Raw genomic sequence first — 21,765 nt, forward strand, 5'->3', positions numbered from 1 at the left:
CTGGCATTTTTTGCTCACTGTTTGTTTTAGGAAACGAGTTTGGTGTGGGATTAGAAAGCTGGCTGAGCGTAAATCACCGCTAGATGAGGATTACTTGTTTCTTCCTCACAGGAAACACAACAGAATTTTGGCTACTTCAGCTCCAGCTCCTGGTGATACTAAAGAAGAAAGCAAAATTGGGTAAGATGCTAAATTATACCACGCTGTCTAACATCTCCTCAGTCCTGGTTATATATAAATGGATGCAATTGTCTCTCTGTCATCATCTCTCCCACTTTTGAATACTTTGGTTTGTCTGAAGACCAGTATTAGTGTTTCTATACACAAATAAATGTATGTGTGGCAAGAGAGAGGAATTTTTTATTTATTTTGAGATTTCTGGTCATATTAATCTTTTAGCAGCAGGCATTTAGAGTCGGCTCTCATGAAAAAAAAAATTTATCTCATGTCCCCTTAAAGTCTCCTCTTTCAGGAGGATTCTCTTGTGAAAGACCGTGATCATACAAGGTAGATGCACTTTCAGCCAGCACAGGGAGTTTTGATTAAAAGGCAAAATGTGTTAATCTGAGTTTGTGTTCAGTGTAGAATCGCTTAGAGAGAATGGACCAGGAGGAAGATTAATATGCCTGATTTTCAGATACAGACTCAGATACAACTATATAGCTAATTATAATATTCCAAGGCAAGCAATATCAACTTACCCTGGAGCAATAAGTAGGGAGGGGTTTTGGCATGCCATCACGGAGTGTCATGTCAGACATGAGGCATTCAAGCACACAAAAGAAGATGTAATACTCAGACATCAAATGATCAGATAAAGTTCATAAGCAGGAGCCCTGGAGGGATTTATATAGAAAGATGAGAGGCAGCTCCTTTGGAGAGGCAGACTGCCACTCCAGAAACAGGCATGGAAGTGAGTTGTAGCCTTTTTCTGCATAGAGAAGGAAAACAAGCAGAAGTGGAAGTCACAGGGCCCGTTTCTCAAAGGTGGTTAAACTATTTTAACATATTTTTTGGACTTAAAAGTATCAAATAGCTTTGAGAATCTAGACTGCAGTGCCTTCTAGGCAAGAAATTATTTTTAATAGGAGACAAAGGGTGGACAAAGGGCATTTTAATAGACTCGAAGGAAATTTATTATGAGATACTTTATATTTAGATTATACTTTTGTATAATATAAAAGATATATTCTTTAACTTAGTCTTTTATAGTGAATGTTGAAATAAAAAGGAGAATAAACAGATGGGTAGAAAGTAACAGCAGTGAGATGAGACAGGTACATCATGATCAGTCGGCATCTGCAGCTTGATCTAGAAAGGCATTTCATTAGCTAAGAAACACAGATACAAAATTTGCATTTCTAGTACAATTCTTTAAAACCATCTGTTTAAAAAAATGCTGTTGGAAATGCAGATAATCAGAAAATATGTTTGTAGACAAATGATTATACAAGTGTCTAGAACAGGTCTGGAGAAAGTGCAGGGATATTCTTCAAGGAGCAGGTAAGCTTGGTAATAAAGATAGCTTTTGTTACAGGAGGAGCTGGATTTTAGAACTTCTAAAAGAAGGATATAATGGGCTTCAATAAGACAACAGAAAAGTCAGAATAGTAATACTGATTAGGAAGAAAATTAAGGTGTTTTGAAAGTGAATGACTGTAGACAATATTAGAGACTGTTAATTAGTATTCCTTTCCCAGGTGCATGAATGAATGCCCGTGTCTTAATGGTGATTTATCTATAGTTATTTTACCTTTGCCGCACAGAAAATATTTCTCCCAACCTAATACGCATTACACAGCAGGCCAAATTATCAGATTCATCATCTTCTGCAGAAATCCTTCCGCACATTCAGATGATAACACCACAGATAGAGCAAGGCAGCTGAACACATTGGTATGCACAACCACAGCAATTACTGACTCATCTGCGCTTTTCATTTTGGAATTTACCTTGTGAGCAAAACTGAAAATTCTAAATCCCGTCTGCTACACTATTTCTTTGCCTATATGTTTGAAATCCATCTGAAATACAGTTATTTTCCTCCTTCTTAAAATTAAGATTTTATTCTTTCCCAAGCCAGGAGCTTGGATGATGCTGTACAAAGCACTAGTGGTGCTAGTGGATTTGGACTAGTGGTTAGAAGTCTGCATATACGTGTTGCTATAATTTGATGAAGATATATTTTCAGTTTGTATTGAAGTCACTGACATGAAGCGTAAGAGTTTTTGTGATCAAATGATGTGTACGCTGGGACAGAAACAAGGCATTCCTTGAAATGGGTATGAGGAAATTGGTACAGAGGTCCTTGAGATAGTGTAAAAGGAAGGCGTGCGTATATATGAGTTAGAGGAGTCACAGACCAGCCTCTGCAAAGAGGGGAATAAAGTCAACATCACACCTATAAGATGTCTTACCAAGGAACAGTCATATTCTGCAGAGATGTATTAGCATGTTTTTAATTTGTAATCAAATTGCAAGGTGAGAATTTCCCTCTAGGGTATAGCAAAGGGAAAAAAAAAAAAGATACAAACATTAGCAAATCCCCAGTAATTGCGCTAATACGTAACTCGGTTATAAGGCATCTTTACCAGAAGGCAGGTTACAAAGCGTTCACATTCAGGTTGTTTAATTAGAACAAGTGATGGTTACAATAATTAGAATAATATTATTTTCCATGGGTGCTTGAATGAGTTCCCTGCAGATTTCATGGCTGCATCAACTTCCAGGAACCAGGAATAAAAATACAGGCTCTCCAGCTCCAAATGCTCAGTTTCTTAAAAACAGAGTATACCAAGTCTTACCCTTCTCTAGTTATGGGACCTGCAGTCCCTAGAGAGCATGACAAGAGCAAATATGATGAGTCAATCAATCAACACACGAAATAGAGCTATAGTCAGGAAAAGAAACCAACAGAACACGCCTGGCTGCTTTGTGATTAAAGCATGTTCTTTCCTCCTACTGACCCATCCACTTACTCTCCCTTCCACCCAGACCCACATGATGCTGTGACGTGAAGACACATACACGTGCTTATGTTTCTGCTTCCACAGTTTCATTATGTTACAGGACCTGTAGGCACATAAAAAGGCACGAGACAACTTTCAGGTATAACGAAATTGACAGCAAGCTGGAGAATACAAGCCACATACACAACAGGAACAGAAGTTTTCAAGCTGTCAGAGGCACGGTGAAGGTCACCGTACCATACAGGAGTTTCTTTCATCCTCAGACAAGCAATCAAATATGCTTTCCTGAAAAATCCTTAAAATGCTGTTTCCCAAGTGTATTTGGAAACTGCTCAACAGATAAAAGGGTGACATCTTTAACTCCCAAACTTGCTGTCTTCATTGTATGTAAAGTCACTTCTGTGAGACACCCAAGGTGTCCCAGTTATGTCACTCAGAATGAGTACTCATCTTTGAGTAAGGTGAACTCAAAATCTTAACATGTAAGATAAAGAGGTAAAGAAAACTGCTACAAGATGTAGCCAGGAGTGAGTCACTAAGGCTAAAGATATTGTAGTGAAAACCAGAGTAACGTTCAAATTCACAGGGTCTGAAAAGAAACACAAATTATGACCAATCTCACTGTCTGCTCTTTCAATTAGATACAGTTGTTTCCTCTGTGATAGGTTATAGGAAAAAATTGGAGTTCAGCTAGCCAAGAAACACTGACAGCAACAGAAAACTCAGACTGTGTGTTATATGAGCCTGCCTGATCTGCGCAGAAACAGATGTCCTTGAGAAAATGGAGCTTTTTATTTACTCCCAAGGAAATGATGATGGTCAGGACAAAGCTGGAAAGTGCAGCATAGAAGGAGAAGTGTACCAGGAACAGTGTCTGTAAAGGCTGATTTAGTTTCCCATAGTTGGCATAACCACAGCAGGCTTGGTAACGGTGGCATCTTCCTCTTTCCATTGAGAAATTATAGTCTTCAGCTGTGTGTAGAACTGCACTCCCTGGAAGAAAGGAGAGCCACAAGGATCAGATGTTTGGCCTTATGAATTCTTGAGGTGTATCAAGCAGTTTTTTGCTGTATCTACAGAGGGTTGAGTTTTCCTCTGTCAGAACAATTCCTGTCAGCCTGTTCTTTTTACCAGTTCCCCAAAGATTCTGGTTCTGTGAGTAAGCTTGCTACTTAGTTCTTCCCCCCTTCTCAAATCTCTTAAAAAAAGACTTTTTTTTATATTAAAGGAAAAAAAGAAAGGAATTGGCCATTGTAATGTGCATTATGCCGGCTGTGATCACTGGCTGGTATTCAGTTTCCTGGTTGAAACAACTTCAAAGTCTCCCTAATGAGGTCTGACAACTATCTTCCCATTGCCATTTATAATATGATTTATCACAATTCAACCCAATAGAGTACTCTGAATCAGTAAGTTACCTGCTTGCCGTAGAAATTGGTATCTCCTCTGAAAGAAGCTCGAGAGCCGGTGAAAGAGAACATGGGGAGAGGTACGGGGATTGGAACATTGACACCCACCTAAACCAAAGGAAAGTTGCCATATTAATCACAAGAAGTAGCGGATTGCAGAACACTCTCCAAAAGCTACTAGATTTTGTTTCTTTAAATCTGAGGCTGGGTACTGTTGGCTGAGTGATTAGTCACTACAGCTGGATGGCTACCCACTGTTAATGATGAATACTAATAGCAACAATTCCAGCCTGAACATACCTGACCCACATCTACTAAGTGAGAATATTTGCGAGCTGTGGCTCCATTGGTGGTGAAAATTGCAGTTCCATTTCCATATGGGTTATTGTTCACCATCTCAATGGCATCATCCAAAGTGTCTGCTTCCAGAACCACTAATACGGGCCCAAAGATTTCCTCCTTGTAGCAAGTCATGTTTGGCTGCCAAGACAAACAGCAGAAAAAACAGCTTGCATATAGCATATAATAAACATGACATAACAAAAATATCCTAGGAAATAGGATATAATAAACACACATGCTGATAATGCTTGGGATACTCCTAGGATCACTCATCATACAGCATTGCCACAGGCCATCCTTCAGTCCTCCTTGCCTGTTCACCATTTCCCATGCCCTGCCCTCTATCTAGTCCACTAAAGCAGGTTCCACTTTTCACCTCCAGAGCGCTTTCTGCTTTTACTGCCTCCCTAACCTCACTTACAGGTCTACTCTGGCCAACCTGATTAAGACTGGGATTAATTCTGGATAGTTTACTTCAGTTCTTGTTGACAAAGGGACTAGAACCTGCTATCCTCTCCAACTCCGTGTCCAGGATTTATGTCTGATAATTAGCAACATCTGACAAATACAAAAACACCAGTTGGAGAGTACTTTCATCACTAATAGCTAATACAGCAAACTACAAAACATTCATTTGACAAGTATTTTAAGATGTTTAACGAAAACAAGGCAAGAAAATTCTGAGAGAGATCAAAAGCCTGAATTATAAAATAGCATAAAATTAATAAAATCCCAAGAATACAAAGTACAATAGCAGAATTATCAAGATTGGTTTGCTATAATGGAATCACTCACCAAAAATAATTGAATACTTAAATAATAAGGAAATCATACCAGCTAATTGCATAAACATAAAAGAATGAATTTAGGTATGAAAACTCACATGGATGTGTACCTGGTAAAGAATATTCCCCCACAGTAGTGTCCATCTCTTGCACATCATACATTAAATTGAGAGGTTGACTCAACAAACTTGTGAATATATTCAACAACAAAGAGATTTTATACCTTGTCCTATATTATTCTTGTGACGATTTCCACAAATATTTAACTTTTGTTTCTGCAAGTCCTTAAATTGCAAACTGCAGGCATGTATAAGAGAGGAAGGAAAATTCCAAGTTTGGCTCTTCATCACACGTTTCCTTAAGCATCTCCTTAAGGCCATTACTACAGATAGTACACTATAGTCGATGGACATTTAGTTTAACACAGTACAAACTGCCCATATCTTCTTTTAATTGGCTGCATTCTGTTCAAGTTAAGATCATCAACTTCCTTCAGAGTATGTTGCATTACTGCAAACTCTTCTGTCACCTCCACAGCAGCATTACAACGAGCACTTCATTGGAATTGTGCAAGGGAAGGCTGAGCCATTCATGGGTTTTCTACCTGGTGATTATCGATTACTGACTGAGTTGGGTAACCCATTTTTCAACCAATTCTGCAATATACAGCATCAAGCACCGGTTTTGGTCATCTTACCTTGACCTTGGCAAGGATCGTTGGTCCAACAAAATTGCCATTTTCATAGCCCTTCACTTTGATATTACGTCCATCCAGAAGAAGGCTGGCACCTTCTTTTACTCCTTTCTCAATCAGATGGCAAACCCGTTCCTTAGCTTGAGGACTGATTAGAGGCCCGAGATCCGCTCCAGGCTGGTCTCCTGTGAAGAGGCAGAGACATCAAGTTTTTAACCCTGACAGCTTTCTCTTCATAGGCATCATGGAGATAACTACACTGGCAGGAAAAATCTGTTGATGTTTCTGAGACATGGAACAAGGATTTGAGACATTAATGAACAGGAGTGATAGCCTGCAACTCTCAGAATCAACAAATAAGAATAAGAAAGATTAAGCATAATTTTAGATCACCAAGAAGCCAAAATTCAACATCTGATTCTTCTCATAGAGGAAACTTTTCCCCTTTGCAGGACTTTATTGACCATAAACAAAAGATAATTCTCCTAGAATTAATAACAGTCTAGTTTTTCCAAAGTACGTTTCCATTTTTCCATTTTATTGCATGCTTACTATAAATTGGAAGGATCTCTAAGTGACATTGCTATATAAATGGTAGGTTTGAGTTAAACATAGGACATAACCTCAAAGCTCCAGTTAAAACAAGACCAATCCTGTAAACCTTGCATCACAGTTGCACTGCCAAGCCTTCCTGCATATTTCTAACTCCAGCTCTAGGGCTGTGTTTCCCAATTCAGATCATCTGCTAGCTCTTACCCCCACACAGCAAACCTATAGTGCCAATAGCTCCAAGGGACACACCGTTGTATGGCAGATACCACCTTAAACACCACAGTGCACAGAAGTTAAGTACCTTGTAAGAAATTATCACGGTCTGTACCTGCATTTACACGTAGATTTTTGGCTCGGTCCACAAGCTCTGGCAGCCATTTCTGAGCTTCTCCCACTAGAATTGCTGTAGACAGGGCCATGCAGCGTTGGCCAGCTGCTCCAAAAGCAGCTCCAACCAGCTGGTTCAAAGTGTTCTCTTTATTGGCATCAGGCATCACCACACCATGGTTCTTGGCTCCCTGAAATATATAACACACATACAGTCTCTCATTATTAACCACCCCAGCCCACCTCTTCTCTAGTTCTCTGGCAACTTGTTCATATAGTAGCTGTGACTCTGCTACCAACAGGCTGGCAAGAAGGGCAGCCTCCTCACTTAACTATCAGTAGCAAAGTCAGCTTCTGCTGCTGAGTGGCGTGGTCTCTGTTAACATTCACAGGAAACAGAGGCAGTCTATGTGCTGAAGTGTGCTCCATTCAGAGGCATTACCATGTTGGCCTGGACTCTCTTGCCATTCCGGGATCCTCTCTCATAGATGTACTCGCCAGCCTGATTAGATCCCACAAAGCTGATTGCTCTGATATCCGGATGGTCACAAATGAAATTCACAGCTTCAAATAGGAAATAATACATTATATACCGCGGTGCACAAATGCTTCCCTCTGTCCCCATCCCCACAGTGCTAAATCCATGTATCTTTCTTCTTATCAAAATCCCTGCCTCTATGCTTCCTACATTTGAGTTCCCCTACTGTCTGTCCATGCATCTCTCCACTAATTTCTTAGCATGTGTAGTCCTGCCCCTGTGCTCACACACCCGGCTCTCTGCCATCTCTTCACCCTCTGGGCATCTTCCAAGGTGCTCAAGCGATGGTGAAGCAAAGTTACTGTTTGTTTGTATCCTTGTGTTGCGTTATGGAAAATATCACATTAGAAGCTAAAATACTGGCATCTACTCCATATTCAATGAGGCATTTTATTCTTGATTTATCTCCTTATTTCAGTTGGAGCTTAGGTGGCTAAATAGAATTTGAGCACTTACATGCCTGGGGAACTCTGACCCCAGCCCCCAAAATTCTGTCCACCATATGTCCTGAAAGATTTGGTGCAAGATGGCAGCAAATCTCCCAGTCACCTTCCCTCCATCAAGGGGGGTGAAGCATCTGTCCAAACCTATCTAATAGCAGTACAATAAGACTCTCCCAACTTCTTTCGTACCTCTACTGAACACACACCACAACACTTACACCCTCCAGCCATCTCCCAAGGGCTGTTATTACCTTCATGCTGTCCATGGATGATATTCAGGGTCCCATCGGGGGCACCAGCATCCTGAAACAGCTTGGCAAGGAACATGAGTGCTCCTGGTACACGCTCAGATGGTTTCATCAAGAAGGTGTTTCCACATACCATAGCCATGGGGAACATCCAAAGAGGAATCATGGCTGGGAAATTGAACGGTGCAATTCCAGCGCACACACCAAGAGGCAGACGGTAGGTGTAAGTGTCCATGTCTTTAGTGATGGAGGGCATGGTCTCTCCCAGTATGAGGGATGTCACACTGCAAGCATGTTCAACCACCTCTGCAGCAGAAAGGGCAATAGGCCACTGGATGCTCTGTTAACAATCTGTTAACAACCAGTCCCCAAACTCCCTTTTTACCACTGCCTTGACCTAAGGCTTTCTTCCAGCCTCCTTTCCCACAGCTTAAAACTCATTGTGCTCCAGAAAATACCTTTGCTCTGTCAATGAGCATTGTGAATGGATTCTCTTTTGAGTGCATTTTATCTCACTGCAATAGGAGCACAGACACAACAACCCCGGTAGGAGAAGCACAGGTATAGTATTAGTGTACCACCTGGGCCTCAACCTTAGACATCTGAGCACAAGTGAGAAGTTCTTATCCCTTTATAGCAATTTGTAGTCATTTCTAGGAAAAGGAAGGATCTAACAACTTGGAAGTGATTTCGGGTAACTCAATCTAAGGGAACTTTCCAGGTTAGAGTTACAATCGCCCCTTTTCTTTCAGAAGGCGGCAGTGAAGGGAGCCTCACGTACAGACTCTCAGAGCAATCAGTTGCTCAGGAAACCTCCTCCCTTCCTATAGGTTCTCAAAGACCCTTTTTTAACAGGGGAGCCAGCAGCTTACGGAGGCCTCGGAACACATCTCCCTCAGCATCAGCCAGGGTCTTCCCTTGCTCAAAGGTGATGAGTTTTGAAATTTCTTTCTGAAAATGGAAAAGATGAAGTTTATGAACATTAGAAGAGTGCCTGTCCGTGCAACAGGGTGCAGAGATAAGAGAGTTTAACAGACAACTGAACATCACAATGAAGACTGAGTAGAACCTGGGAAAGCCTACGCTGACTGATTTGCTCCTTGTATATAAGAAGCCAATAAGGCACACAGGTGACATTTTAGAAAAGTCAACTGTGGGTTGGCTTATGTTCTGCAGCTTTCATGTGTCACACCACAGACACACAGAAAAAGCAATATGGGGAATCCAAAGTCATAGTAACATTCTTGTCCCACTTGTCTTTGCCAACTGGCACATTCTCCATCAAGGCTGAAAGTTTCTCTCATGGTCTTTTGGTAAAGGAACAAATGCAGACTAATACTGCCTAAGAAGCACTGCCTCTCTGTCCGCGTTTGCTTGGAGAGTGCTTTGCTACACCTCTCAATGACAGCGTCTCAGTGGGCTCCTCAATCATAGCAACAATGCCTCATCAGTGGTGAGAACACAGTAAACCCTGAGCCTCTCAATTTAATTCCTAAAGTCAACTGCAATGCATTGAGCAACAGCCATCACACACGGCCATGGTGTCTCACCAGATTGTCTTTGATGAGTTGTTGATAACGCAGGAAGATTTGCTGGCGACTCAGAACAGATGTTTCTGACCAGTTCCAAAAAGCCTTCTTGCAAGAAGCCACGGCTGCCTCCATCTCACTGGCTGTGGCTTTTGGTACACGGCCAACCACTTCATTTGTGGCCTAAACGAAAAAACAAACTGCATCAAAACTCAACTTTTTCCAGCTGTCTCTGACAACCATTCAGCAGTCCTTTCACACCACACACCTAATATCCTTGTTCTACAAGGAGCTGTACTTCTGAGGGGAGAGCACAAAAAAGATTCTTTCCTTGGTGCACACAAAAGGCCTGGGCTACAACTGGAATAGTTCTGAAAACCTGCACTCTACATATCTCAAACGAAGCACCCAGAAAGCTGCAAACGCCGTGCCCATTTCCAAGTTGGAGTTGAAGTGACTTGTCTGTCTTGCAGCTTCTAGAGAGTATAAGGCAAAGGTTTATGTGGACTATGGTCTTTTCCCTCTGCCTCATCTTGGCTCACTGCTGTCCTTCTTGTGCATTAAATGAGGCAAAGTTCCTTTGGAAAAAGCAGTCGGTGACTGTGCAATTGGCACTGCTGTTAGTTTACCTAGACCATTAGGCCAAAGTAAGATTTTTACATGCAACCTTAATTCTACGGTATTTTAACTTTGAAAGCTTGTCTTTGCCTGTTTAACCTCCTTCTAATGCACTCTTAAAAATTAAGTCTGCTTTGACATAACAAAAACATCAGGTACCTCACTAAGGGAGAAACTACTCAAGAGAAAGAAAATTAAACAGGAACATTGTTCGCCACACAGAGACCAAATGAGCTTCATGAGCATGGCTTGGTGCTCTGATCCCTTCCACAAAGCAAATCAAAACAGGGCTTTACAGAGAGAAGTTTTAGAAACTGCCGACCAAATGCTTACTAGGGGGGTCAGAAGGGTCAGAATTCTGAGTGCAACCTCATTTCCATTTGTCTTTGGTGGAGGACTCGGACAAGTACAAATGCTACTAATCTAAGATTACTTTGCACTGCATAGCACCCAGCCTCTAAATTCACTGTGAATGTTGTGGCTCACAGATAGAAGCTCTCTGAGAGGAGAGGAGCTTCAGCTGTCAGGATTTTTTACCTTGGTCTGAGAGTGAAATCAGCCTCTATCAGGACTTCACATTCAGCTGGCATCAAATCACAGCCGGTTGATTTCACATACAGGGTGAAAGGAACCATTCAGAAATTTGACATACTGATCACAGAGCCTTTCTATGAGCAAAAAAAATGTAAGCGGGGTTTAAGCTTCCTTTCTGGAGATCAAAATTTTACTGCACAGGGGAGATAAAGGAGGTCATCACTTTCCTAAGACTGACATTTCATGTGAAAAGGAAACAGAGAAGCAATCGCACAGCGCTAAATCCATCTTAAGCTTCCAGTCTAAGCCTTTCTCAAGAAATATATGTACTTTCCCCTTTTGCCAAACGCTTGAACAGAGGCAGAGATTCTTGTTGCACAGTGATCACTACTCTATAAGGTGAGGCCATTTCACTTACCGGGTTGTGGATATCAATCCATTCAGTAGTTTTGGACTCAACAAACTTCCCATCAATGAAGAGTTTGGTTGTTGGCTGTGGAGGACAAAACACTGGCCAGTGAGAGATCTTTGTCTCGACGCCCAGTCACCAGTGTGCTTTATTACATGCAAGCCTTCATCATTTACCGCTATGGCACCCATTAGAGTTATGGCAAGACCCAGCTAACTGCTTAGGCTGAAACTTTTCATGCTCTCTGACCCATTTTTCTCTCGTTTTACACCAAAGTGGCCAAAATGATTTCTAAAAGCAGTTATAGAAAAAGTACCTAATATGTATATATAATATGGTGCGATTTGTGCTGTTTGCACAAATCTATCAGGGAGCATTGTGGAAGAATTTAGGATGTGGAATTATGAGAGGGAAATGAGGATTGAGATGCTATCCAAAGTGTAATGAAGGGAGAGAGATCAGAGGAAGAATAAGGAAAACAAATGGGGACGGCTGGAAAAGTGATAACAGTGAAGAAGTGAACAGCGGTGAGAGTTGGGACAAGCTGAGAAAGCAGGAATAGGGTGAGAAGTATAAAGTAAGACTGTTAATGAAAAAGCAAGACCTATTGATTTGAGAGGTAACACCAGGAGTGGGTCAAAAAAAATACGGTTGCAGGTGATTATGTAGCTGGAATTACACTTGGGAAAGAAGAGGCAGAAGTCTGTGCCTACAAAAACACAATCCCCTCTAGAACCTGGAAGGAAGCACAAGAAATCTGAGTCCCTGGTTTCCTGATTGACAGAAAAGGTCTTCTAGTGCTGGTCTTAAGAATGACAAACTCCTACTGCTATCAGTCACTCCATTAGCCCAGTGCCACGTATCTGCTGTGGACCTACAAGCTCTAGAGTTTTATGACCCACGTGGACTTCAGTGCAATGGAATTTATGTTTTTTACAAATTGCTTAAAAGGGATATCTAGAAAAACACACATACAAAGAAAAAATATTTTAAGGAAGCCAGGAAAGGCTGAATTAAGATTGACTGTACTTTTTCTGTAAGGTCACCACCTGTTTTCTGCAGAGAATGAGCCCGCTGTGGGAACAAGGGCTGTTGTAAAGCAGGGTATTTGGAGAATTATGATTTAGTTGTTCCGAAGTTGGAGAGCGTGCTGCCACGGATACCGGGAGAAAAAAGGCACTGTAACAGTTAAAGTTGTTCGATATTGCCCAGAGGAAATCAGATCCTCTCTCCGACATAAATAGATGTGGCCAGTCCACACAGCTTGAAACAATCTTTTTTCACGAGTTATCATTAGTTATATATTCTACATTCATTTTTGCCAATCTTACTGAAAAGGTGTTACACAGGCTGGTGTCTGTTGAGCACGATCTGTGGAACATGGAGAACACAAACCCGGAGGCGATTCACTGCGCTGAGGCATCGCCCTCGGGGGCACCTGCTGGGCCCGCCACCAGCGGCAACGTGGAGGGATCCCCGGAGCGGAGCCCGGACCAGCCCGGACTCAAACCTATCTGACATTGAACTTGTTTTCCCTCCCCTCCGGTCGTGCCCCGGCGACGGGCGGTACCGAGCGTTTGTTCCAGAAATACCGACCCGGAGCCACGGGGAGGGCAGCCGGGCTGTGCCGGGATGGCAGACGCGACCATAATTATAAGAGCAGACCCCAGGGAACCCTCCGGCCGGCGGCGGCGCCCGGGGCTTTCCCGCGCCCTCCCCCCGCCTCTCCTCCCCGCGGCCTACCCCCGCTCCGCGGGACGGGCACTCACCACCGAGGAAGAGGAGAAGGAGGCGGCGGCTGAGGCGATCCAGGGGGCACCGTCTCTCCGCGCCAGCTGGATGGGAGGGGAAGCACAGACCAGCCCGGTTCCGCAGGGCTCCCGACCGCCCCCTCCCCTCCGCGGGCCTGGCTCTCACCCACCCCCTGCCGGGGCCGTCATCGGCTACTCCCCGGTCGGGACCGCCCCACCCACGGGGTCCCGGAGCCCCCACGGGGGCCGCGACCCCCCACCTCCATCGCCCCCCCCTCCCCGAGCCGCGGGAGCCGCCGCGGGGCCGCCGCCTCACCCTCAACGCCGCGCGCCGCCGCCCGCCCCAGGCGCCGCGCGCCACCGCCGCCGCTGCCATCCCGGCCGAGGGTCGCTGCACCGCGGCCCCCGACGGCGCCCCTCGACCCGCCCTCGCTCTCCCGAGGCCCCGCCTCCCCCGCCTTCATTGGCTCTCCGCCCACCGGCCTCGCCCGCTCAGCGCCCCCCCTCCGGCGGGGCCCCCGCGGCTGGCAGCCAATCGCCGCCAGCGATCCCCTCGCCCCGCCCCCTCCATCCCCACCGCCCCCCGTACCGGGCCGTGGATTGGCTGCGCCAGCGAAGCCGCCCACTGGCCGTCAAGCGCCCGGATTGGTCGAGCACCGCCCCGCGGCGACGCCTCCTGGCGGCGGCGGCGGCGAGAGCGCGGGCACGTGGGGCTCGGGGGGGTTGTTTGTTTTTTCCGCTCCCGCTCGGGCTGGGCAGCGAGGGAGGGGTCACGTGACGGGGGCAGGGGGTGTCCCGCGAGCAGCAGCGGCGGCGCGTCACGTGAGGCGAGCAAGATGGCGGCTCCCGCGGACGGTAAGGCGCGAAGGCCGGGCGGTGCTGCCGCTCCGCTTCCCGTCCCGCCGGCAGGGTCCGGGCGATGCCTTACCCCTTCTCTTCCCCTCCGTTCTCTGTTTATAGGCGCCGACCTGGAGGCTTCGCTGCTGAGCTTCGAGAAGCTGGACCGCGCCTCCCCGGACCTGTGGCCCGAGCAACGTAAGTCCGGCGGTCCCGCCGCCGTCTGTCACCGGGGAGGGTGGGGGAGCTCGGCCGGGCCGGGCAGGGAGGGTGGAGGGTGCGTGGCGCTGCCGCCGGAGGCGCTCACCCCCCGCCGTCCTTGGTTGTCTCTTTCCAGTGCCCGGGGTTGCCGAGTTCGCCGCCTCCTTCAAAAGCGTGAGTGAGCGCGGCTTTGCCTTTCGCGTTCTTCCCCCCTCCCCCCCTTCCCCTCTGGTGGTGGGTCTGCCCTGTGCTCTTGTGGGCTTTACGTCTTTATTCCGTAAGGCGTTTATCAGTGATATCTTCGGTATATGTTAGAATTATCCTTTTGTTTTCAATATTTCTTTTGTATGACCTTATGGAACTTAATGAGATTTATACCTTGGATGAAATAAAAAGTTTTAAGCTTTAGGAATCACAGAATTGTCTAGGTTAGAAAGGACCTGTAAGATCGTTTGAGTCCAATCATTAACCTCCCGCTACCCAAACCACAACTAAACCGTGTCCCTCAGCACCACATCTACACGGCTTTTAAATACCTCCAAGGATGGTGATTCAACCGCTTCCTAGGGCAGCACGTTCCAATGTTCAATAACCCTTTTGGTGAAGAAAAGCTTCCTAATATCCAACCTAAACCTCCCCTGGTGCAACTTAAGACCATATCATCTTGTCCTGTTGCTTGTTACCTGGGAGAAGAGACTGACCTCCACCTGGCTACAACCTCCTTTCAGGTAGTTGTAGAGAGCAGTAAGGTCTCCTCTCAGCCTCCTTTTCTCTAGGCTAAACAACCCCAGCTGCTCTTCATAGGGTTTGTTCTCTAGGCCCCTCACTAGCTTTGTTGCTCTCCATTGGACATGCTCTAGAATCTCAATGTCCCTCTTGTAGTGAGGGGCCCAAAACTGAGCACAGTATTTGAGGTGCGGCCTCGAAATCCCACTTTTCTTACTGACTTTGGGTTGTTGGTGGTAGTGCGCCATTTCTAACTTTAAAAAGTCTAGGGAAAGTTAGAAAGCAAGATTAAATATAACAATATCTCTATAAGCACCAGGAACTCGTGTTTTTGCTGTCAGCGTAACTAGTTTTCAATATGAGATTGGATATTTTTTTTTTGTACAATTCTGAAAATGCACTTGTCTGCATATGAACTTTTATTTTTTTCAAAACAGCCTATTACAAGCTCTCCTCCCAAATGGATGGCTGAATTAGAAAATGATGATATCGATATGTTAAAGGGTGAGTATGGGCATTTTGTGTAGGAAGTAAGGTTGCCAAGGCAGATGGGAATTCAGGACTTAAGAGGCTTTAAAGAACACTTGTTCTTTAAATGTTCTGGAGGTGAAGGAGTGGGCAGTAGTCCTTTTGTGTTGTTCAGTACTTCAGAGTTGTTTTTTTTGTCCTGGATGCCTAAATGCTTGTGTGGTTTGTTTTTTTTGTAATTATACTGTTGATTTGTCTCATTTCTGAAGGCAGGAGCCACGTTAGCTTGGGAGTCTGTTTATCTTGTTAATTGGACTAATGAAAAATGTGTATCGCTCTCTCCAAGAGAATATCCAGATGTCAGTGGCAGACTGATATTTTTTTTTCAAAACAAGCATGTGAGAACTAGTTGAAGCAGTGTAACACTGCATATATTTCAGTTACCTTGCTTACCAGTCTCTTACTGTATGAGTATAGTGGTGTTCTCCTGTATTTCGAGAAGTGGCATGAATTTCTTAATGGCCCTCCGTTGATCAGACTTGCTGAGCAGCTTAGACTTGTTGATTGACTTGTTTGGAGATGCTCTAAGCAGGTGTCTTCACTCATGGATCTGAGATCTCTAGTCAAACTGTAAGGCTGTATGAGCAAGTTGCAGAAGGGCTGGAGATGTGGTGCATGTTACAGCTATTGGTTTGCAGTAAACATCCTTGAGCATGCTCTGCTAGTCGTGTGAATTCCAGATAAACTGTTCCAAAGTGGAAGTGGAACGAAATAACTTCGACTTGCTGCAAGAAACGTGCTAAACACATTATTAATGTATAGTAAGTCCGTTCCCTTAAATATTCTTTTGTAGCTTTTTCATGTAGCAATCTGAACTTAAAAGAACTTCCAAAATACGGGGCAAGTTGTTCATTGCAGTATGAGGCAGATCTTTGGCTGTCTTTTCCAGTAGAGAAAGGTGATCTTTTGTCACTATTTTAAAATCAAGGGTGGCATCAGCTTGAATTTCAAACATACTCTAGTCACTGGAAATAGATACTGTCAGAAGTATGACTTGAAAGTGCTCTGTGAAGTAGTAAACGGGTAAAGTCTCACTAGAGGGCTATAGACAGACTTAAAATTCAGACTTTTTTTCCTTCTTAGAGTTGGGGAGCCTCACTACAGCTAACCTGATGGAGAAGGTTCGTGGCCTGCAGAACCTGGCTTATCAGTTGGGACTGGATGAATGTAAGTGCTGTATGCAGATGTGACTGACTGCATTGCCAGTCTTCCCACTAAAACACGCGCTAATGGTACATTTGTAGCTGGAAAAGCGTGTTTGCAGATTTTGCAAGCATCTGACAGTCACAGTTAGTCACCTTCCGAAAGAGGATGAGACAGTGAGCTTACGCAAGTCTTGCAACTTCAGCCTACCTACATAGGGTAAACCTAGGATATCCTAATGCTTTCTTATTAACACATCATTAAGCCTATATTAACACACTTTCTGCAAGTTTATTTTACTTTCAGCGCTGACATCTGTTAAGACTCTGTAAAGCATTTAGTGAAGTAGAAGTTAAACTATAACAATGTAAAACTGAGTGAAATACAAAGATTGGCTGATGACTGGCTTTCTCAGTTAAGCTGTGGGCTTAAATGTTGGCCAGCTTTGCCTTGAGAAATGGAGTTTAAGGAGAGCCTGAGTTACATTAAAGCTAACGAGGTGGTTGTTTCTGCAGGAATATTTGTTGTATGTGTTTCCATTTATTTTTAAGAAAACAAATAAATATAGAAAGAAGACAAAGTGAGTGAACAATGAAATATCTGAGGTCCAACAGTGCTAACCTATAGTCTATAGTATCTGAAAGCTTGAATTTTCAAGCTTTATTAAAGCTCTCCGTGTTTGTAACTTCTTATCGCTGAAGTTTATTTTCCTTTAGGCTAGAAAACATTGAATGCTTTGTGTGTCATAATTTATGTGTATCTTAGGAAAATTTTCACAGAAAATTAGGCGTGCAGTTTGCACAGAGCTGCTCAGGACTGTTTTTCCTAATACTGTTCTAAAGTTTTTATCTTACAGACTTAGATAAGTGAGAGAACAAGAAGAAAAATCCAAAATATCTGTTCATTAAAGTTACAAGACTTGTGGTTTTGGTCCAGAGGTATTGGATTTGATTATATTTTTGTGTATTGAAATTTAGTCCCCTTTTGACTTGACTGTTAATTGAAACTGGCTATCAAAACCAGGATTAAAACCACTGCTGACCAGTCCCCTCTAGATGGCAGCATGAGGCTTCCCATAGAAGTCTTAATGCTTTTTTTATAAAACTGTACTGTTTCAGTCACGATTTGAAGTTCTTCTTCCCAATATTGTTTTTTTTTATGACACGTTTCCTGTTGTGAATTTGCACTGTCTTTTTTTTTTTTACAATATTTTCAAACATTTTATCGGTATTGAGTGTGAGAAACAATTCTGCTTCATTGTGTTAGCAATTTTTCCTTCCAACTCCTCTTCTGGATCGCATGTCAAATCCTTCATACTGTTGAAGACTTCTGTCTTCAAGTTATTGATAAAACGCTGTGCAGGACCAGGGTGATTCCTGCAGGACACCATGACAAATATATCTATTAAGTGATTTTGTAATTATGTTGTGAGGTGTGTTACTGAACCAGTTCAGAGCATACTTCATGTTAGTTTTGCATTAAAATGCCTTAAGCAAAGTGACATGTGGGACTGGGTACCTTTTGAAAAGTTTATTTATCAAGGTACTATTGCAATACTAAAATTGACTTCTGAGCAATTGATTTGACATGATGTAGTTTGATAAATTAATAATTACTGTTACATGCCTTGTTTCTTAAATTCATATCAATGTCTTACTATTTTGTCTATATAAGAAGGCTTTCTTGATGACGTTTGGAACAAATGTATTGGGTACTTCGTCCTTCTTCACTGCTTTCATCTAGGAACAGTTGAATACTATTATCTGGGTTCCACATTCTTATTATGTGTAATTCCTGCTGTCCCTGACTTTTCAGTTCATCTCTTGGTTGGTTGCTTCTCACAGATTTCTGTTCTTTGCAACTAACTTTCCCCTCTCATTTTCCCATAGGGTTACCTTTATTTTCTGTAGCCTTGGCTATTTTGTGGAAAGCCCTATAGCTTCTGTGAATCAAATTTAATTGTTAACTTATATTTTCTTTCCAGCTTGTTTGACATCTGGTTTGATTTACAGTTGTCCTCCACTTTTAAAAAGTAGCCTGTTTTACAGTCACTGCTATTTCACTGGTCTGCACTTTAAGCTTCATATTCTTATGTGATTTAAATAATTAGATCTTAGTTAGTGCAGAGTTCTGTGAAAGTTTTTCTTTATCAGGTGAAACTGAATCCAAGTCCTGCTTGGATTGTAACAGTAAGTTCAAGGAACAGTCAACTAGAAACTTCAGAGGTGACTTTTACTGTTAGGGGTCTGAGATACAGTGAATGTCATTCCGGCTGGAATAACTCTAACAGAGCTTCCTCTGATATTTTATGTGGCCATATAGATAAGTGAGCACCTTGCTTTTTTAAAAATATTTCTGACTTCTGGCTGCGTGATCTCCTGTACTTTCATTTCCCTTTTACTAAGGTGCAGGCTGTTGCCAATAAAAGATAGGGTGTTTTCCATAATTCAGAATTTATTTGCACCATTTAATTTCCTGATGACTTACACTGAAGATCTTCCTTGTGAATCAGAGAGGATCTCCAAGGTGATCATGGGGAATCTCTTCTACCGCTCTCCTAGCATGCTAGTAGGTGGATTCTTGCTCACTCATGTCTGGTTTTTTGTGGAGTATTCTTCCCTTCCTTAGCACACAGTTCACCTGAAGGATAGCCTTCCTTGAATGGAGCAGGATTTTTGTAGCAGGAATGATTTATTTTTTTGAGTTTTACTCTCCTCTTAAAGGATAGGCTATCCTTGGGTCTCTTGTGTATTTAGTCTTTGCTACAAGGTGGTTTTGGAGCTCTCCAGCAGCTTCTAGGCTCAGGGCCTAGTATCAATAATAATAAAAGCTTTTAAAATTAAATTATTTTTCAACACCTCTTCTGAGGTCTAAGATTGTGTTTCCTTGCCTCCTTTTTAAGCTATGTAAAATTCTATTTCATCCTCTCACTTGTTACTGCTTTTCTCTTTTTGCTTCAGTTTTCTCACTGGAGTTCCTGTTTTCCTTCTGTTAAAGAGTTATTTTATTGGTTAGAATACACTGAAACCATTTTTAGTATTAAAAATCCTGCTTTATGTGGATTTTGCTGTCCCTGTTAGTGTGAGTATTGTAAGGGAGGAGGAACGGGGCTCAGTGAACACACCTACTTTTAATTGTTCAGATTGTGAGCTGCAGCCAGTGAGGGAGTCTCATCTCTGCTGTTGGCAGAAGTCTGGGGGGGAAAAAACCCAACAAAGGCATAGTCATATTGCCTTGTTATGGGCTTTTTTCCTCCTCCCTGTGTCCCTCCAGCTTTGCTTGGAGCTGGGTAGTGAGCACCGCAGAATGAGGTGACCCCGGCTGATGTGGCAAGCAGGAGTGCGGTAGTTCTTCTCTGGGAAACCAGTCACAGGTCCTGACTCAGGCCCCAAAAGCAGCAAGTTTCACAGCAGTTTGTGTAAATAACAGCAAATTTAGATACCTAGCTCCATTTTGCCACCGTATGACCCATTACAGCTTTCACAGCAACTGAGTCAAAATTGACTTCAGAAGATATTTTAAAGTCTTGGTTTCATGAGGTAGCAGCTCTGGGAAGTGCTTACGTTGCTAGGAAGCAAACTTGGTGTTAAGAGACTTTCGATTACAGTTATTTTTAAAGATCTGCCCTGTCATCCTTTTGAACATACACCTTTCTATATGTTTCAAAACGTATCTGAAAACTACATACACAGAGGAAAAAATACGTTTTTCTAAAATAAGAAATTTAAAGGAAGTAAAATATAAAAAAAAGGTTTGGTTTTTTTTTCCCAAACTTTGGAACAAACCTATGTGTAAAAGTAACTGATTGGTAGGATGCAGAAGTAGGAAAAGCACTGTGTCACTGGAGAAATGTGGTTGTCCAGGGACTTTCTGAAGACCCTGCTCTTGCTTCCCTCTGAATCTTTGATATTTTTCAGATAATGCCTGTCGTGTTGGTTAAGAAGTCCTAAAATGTATATATATACACCTGGTATCACCGCCATGTTTATAAGATCTCACTGATGCCAGAGAGATTATCTGCCTGCTATCACAGTATGGCTTTGGTGATATCACTAGTGCAAGACTTCCAGAAAAGCCTATTCTTTTTAAGCCCTAATACATTTGTGGAGGCGATGGTGCTTTTGTGCCGTATCTGCCTTAAATATTAGAAAATGTGGGATAACTGACCCCACAGATGTGAATACCATTTACAGTTTCCCTGATGGTGATTTTTACTAGTTTTCTCTCTTAGATTAAATTTTTATTTGGAGATGAAGCTGTTTGGTCCTCTTCCTCCTGTAAAGTTAGGAATGTAACAAATGACTATTATACAGTGTCAAATCTTCACACTCCTTCAAGAGCAATGAGACAGTTACTGAACACGATCAACCAAGTCTCCCTGTTTATAGTCCCTCGTGGTTTTGTGTGCCCTGGCTTTCACTGGACTCTGGCAACTCTGCTTCTGTTTCCTTTGTGATGCTGATTTATTTTCCATATATGTTTAAGCAAATTAAATCCCAAGGATACAGTGGAAGAGCTATTTGATACTAGCTATCAAGAGCCCAAGAATTAGACCTGGATGACCTGGGAGACATTAGGTGAACACCAAAAAGTTGGCCATCGTGTAGCACCACAGGCTGATAAAGGAAAAGTGCCAGGGTTCAGACAGTCAGTGACAGTTTTCCTTAATATGAAGAACAAGTAAATGATTAGGAGTTTTTAGGCTGGAGAGAGACAACTGGTGTGGTATGTGGAAAAGATCTGTAAAACTGATTAATGCGGAGAAAGTGTGAATAGGGAATGACTTCACTGTTTCCCATAGTGTGGGAGCCAGAGAGAATAAAACTGTGTCAGGACAGACACAAGGAGATACTTGCGCTGTGCATTGAAGTCAGAACTCATTGCTGGTGAAGGCTGTGGGCATGGAGTTTATCTTGCTTGATAAACGAGACAGATTATTGGAAGATAAATACATCGAGGGTATCTGATCACAGAAAAGTCACCAGTGGCTTAGAAATCTTGGAGATGCAGAAAGCTGGGAGAGATGACTAGGTGGGTACAGCTGTGTGCTTCCCTGCTCTTATGCTCTTCAATAGGCGTTTGCCATTGGCATGTGAGAGTCAAGGTGGTGGCTTGGAAGGACCTTTGCAATAGGCTGGACTATAGACTGCATGGTAGTTAATTTGCTCCCAAGTTAAGCTGT

At 43.1% G+C, this 21,765-nt stretch overlaps 2 protein-coding genes across 4 annotated transcripts in view; one reads left to right on the forward strand and one right to left on the reverse strand.

Moving 5' to 3' along the window:
* Positions 1-1,100: 1,100 nt before the first annotated feature.
* Positions 1,101-13,579, reverse strand: ALDH6A1 (aldehyde dehydrogenase 6 family member A1). 3 transcript variants are annotated; one of them, XM_074150039.1, is made up of 13 exons: positions 13,465-13,567; positions 13,167-13,232; positions 11,407-11,481; positions 9,858-10,019; positions 9,180-9,258; positions 8,311-8,613; positions 7,521-7,642; positions 7,080-7,269; positions 6,203-6,384; positions 4,679-4,858; positions 4,388-4,486; positions 3,832-3,962; positions 2,445-3,072 (listed from the first exon to the last, which is right to left on the reverse strand). In XM_074150039.1, the coding sequence occupies exons 1-12, from the start codon at positions 13,522-13,524 to the stop codon at positions 3,858-3,860; spliced, it is 1,623 nt and encodes a 540-aa protein (XP_074006140.1). In that variant the 5' UTR covers positions 13,525-13,567; the 3' UTR covers positions 2,445-3,072; positions 3,832-3,857. The 3 variants fall into 3 exon arrangements, with proteins under 3 accessions (XP_074006139.1, XP_074006141.1, XP_074006140.1); XM_074150038.1 differs by having other exon boundaries at positions 1,101-3,962; positions 13,465-13,579; XM_074150040.1 differs by having other exon boundaries at positions 1,140-3,962; positions 13,170-13,232; positions 13,465-13,525.
* A 381-nt stretch (positions 13,580-13,960) lies between these two features.
* The window catches only part of LIN52 (lin-52 DREAM MuvB core complex component), a 48,353-nt gene continuing 40,548 nt past the window's right edge, over positions 13,961-21,765 (forward strand). Inside the window, exons 1-5 of the mRNA XM_074149366.1 lie at positions 13,961-14,003; positions 14,109-14,183; positions 14,323-14,360; positions 15,350-15,416; positions 16,524-16,607. Of these exons, the coding sequence (XP_074005467.1) occupies positions 13,985-14,003; positions 14,109-14,183; positions 14,323-14,360; positions 15,350-15,416; positions 16,524-16,607 (283 nt within the window). The 5' untranslated portion in view covers positions 13,961-13,984. The remainder of the gene's footprint in view (positions 14,004-14,108; positions 14,184-14,322; positions 14,361-15,349; positions 15,417-16,523; positions 16,608-21,765) is intronic.

The sequence above is a fragment of the Numenius arquata genome, chromosome 6 (genome assembly GCF_964106895.1).
Source record: "Numenius arquata chromosome 6, bNumArq3.hap1.1, whole genome shotgun sequence".
Taxonomy (NCBI): Eukaryota; Metazoa; Chordata; class Aves; order Charadriiformes; family Scolopacidae; genus Numenius; species Numenius arquata.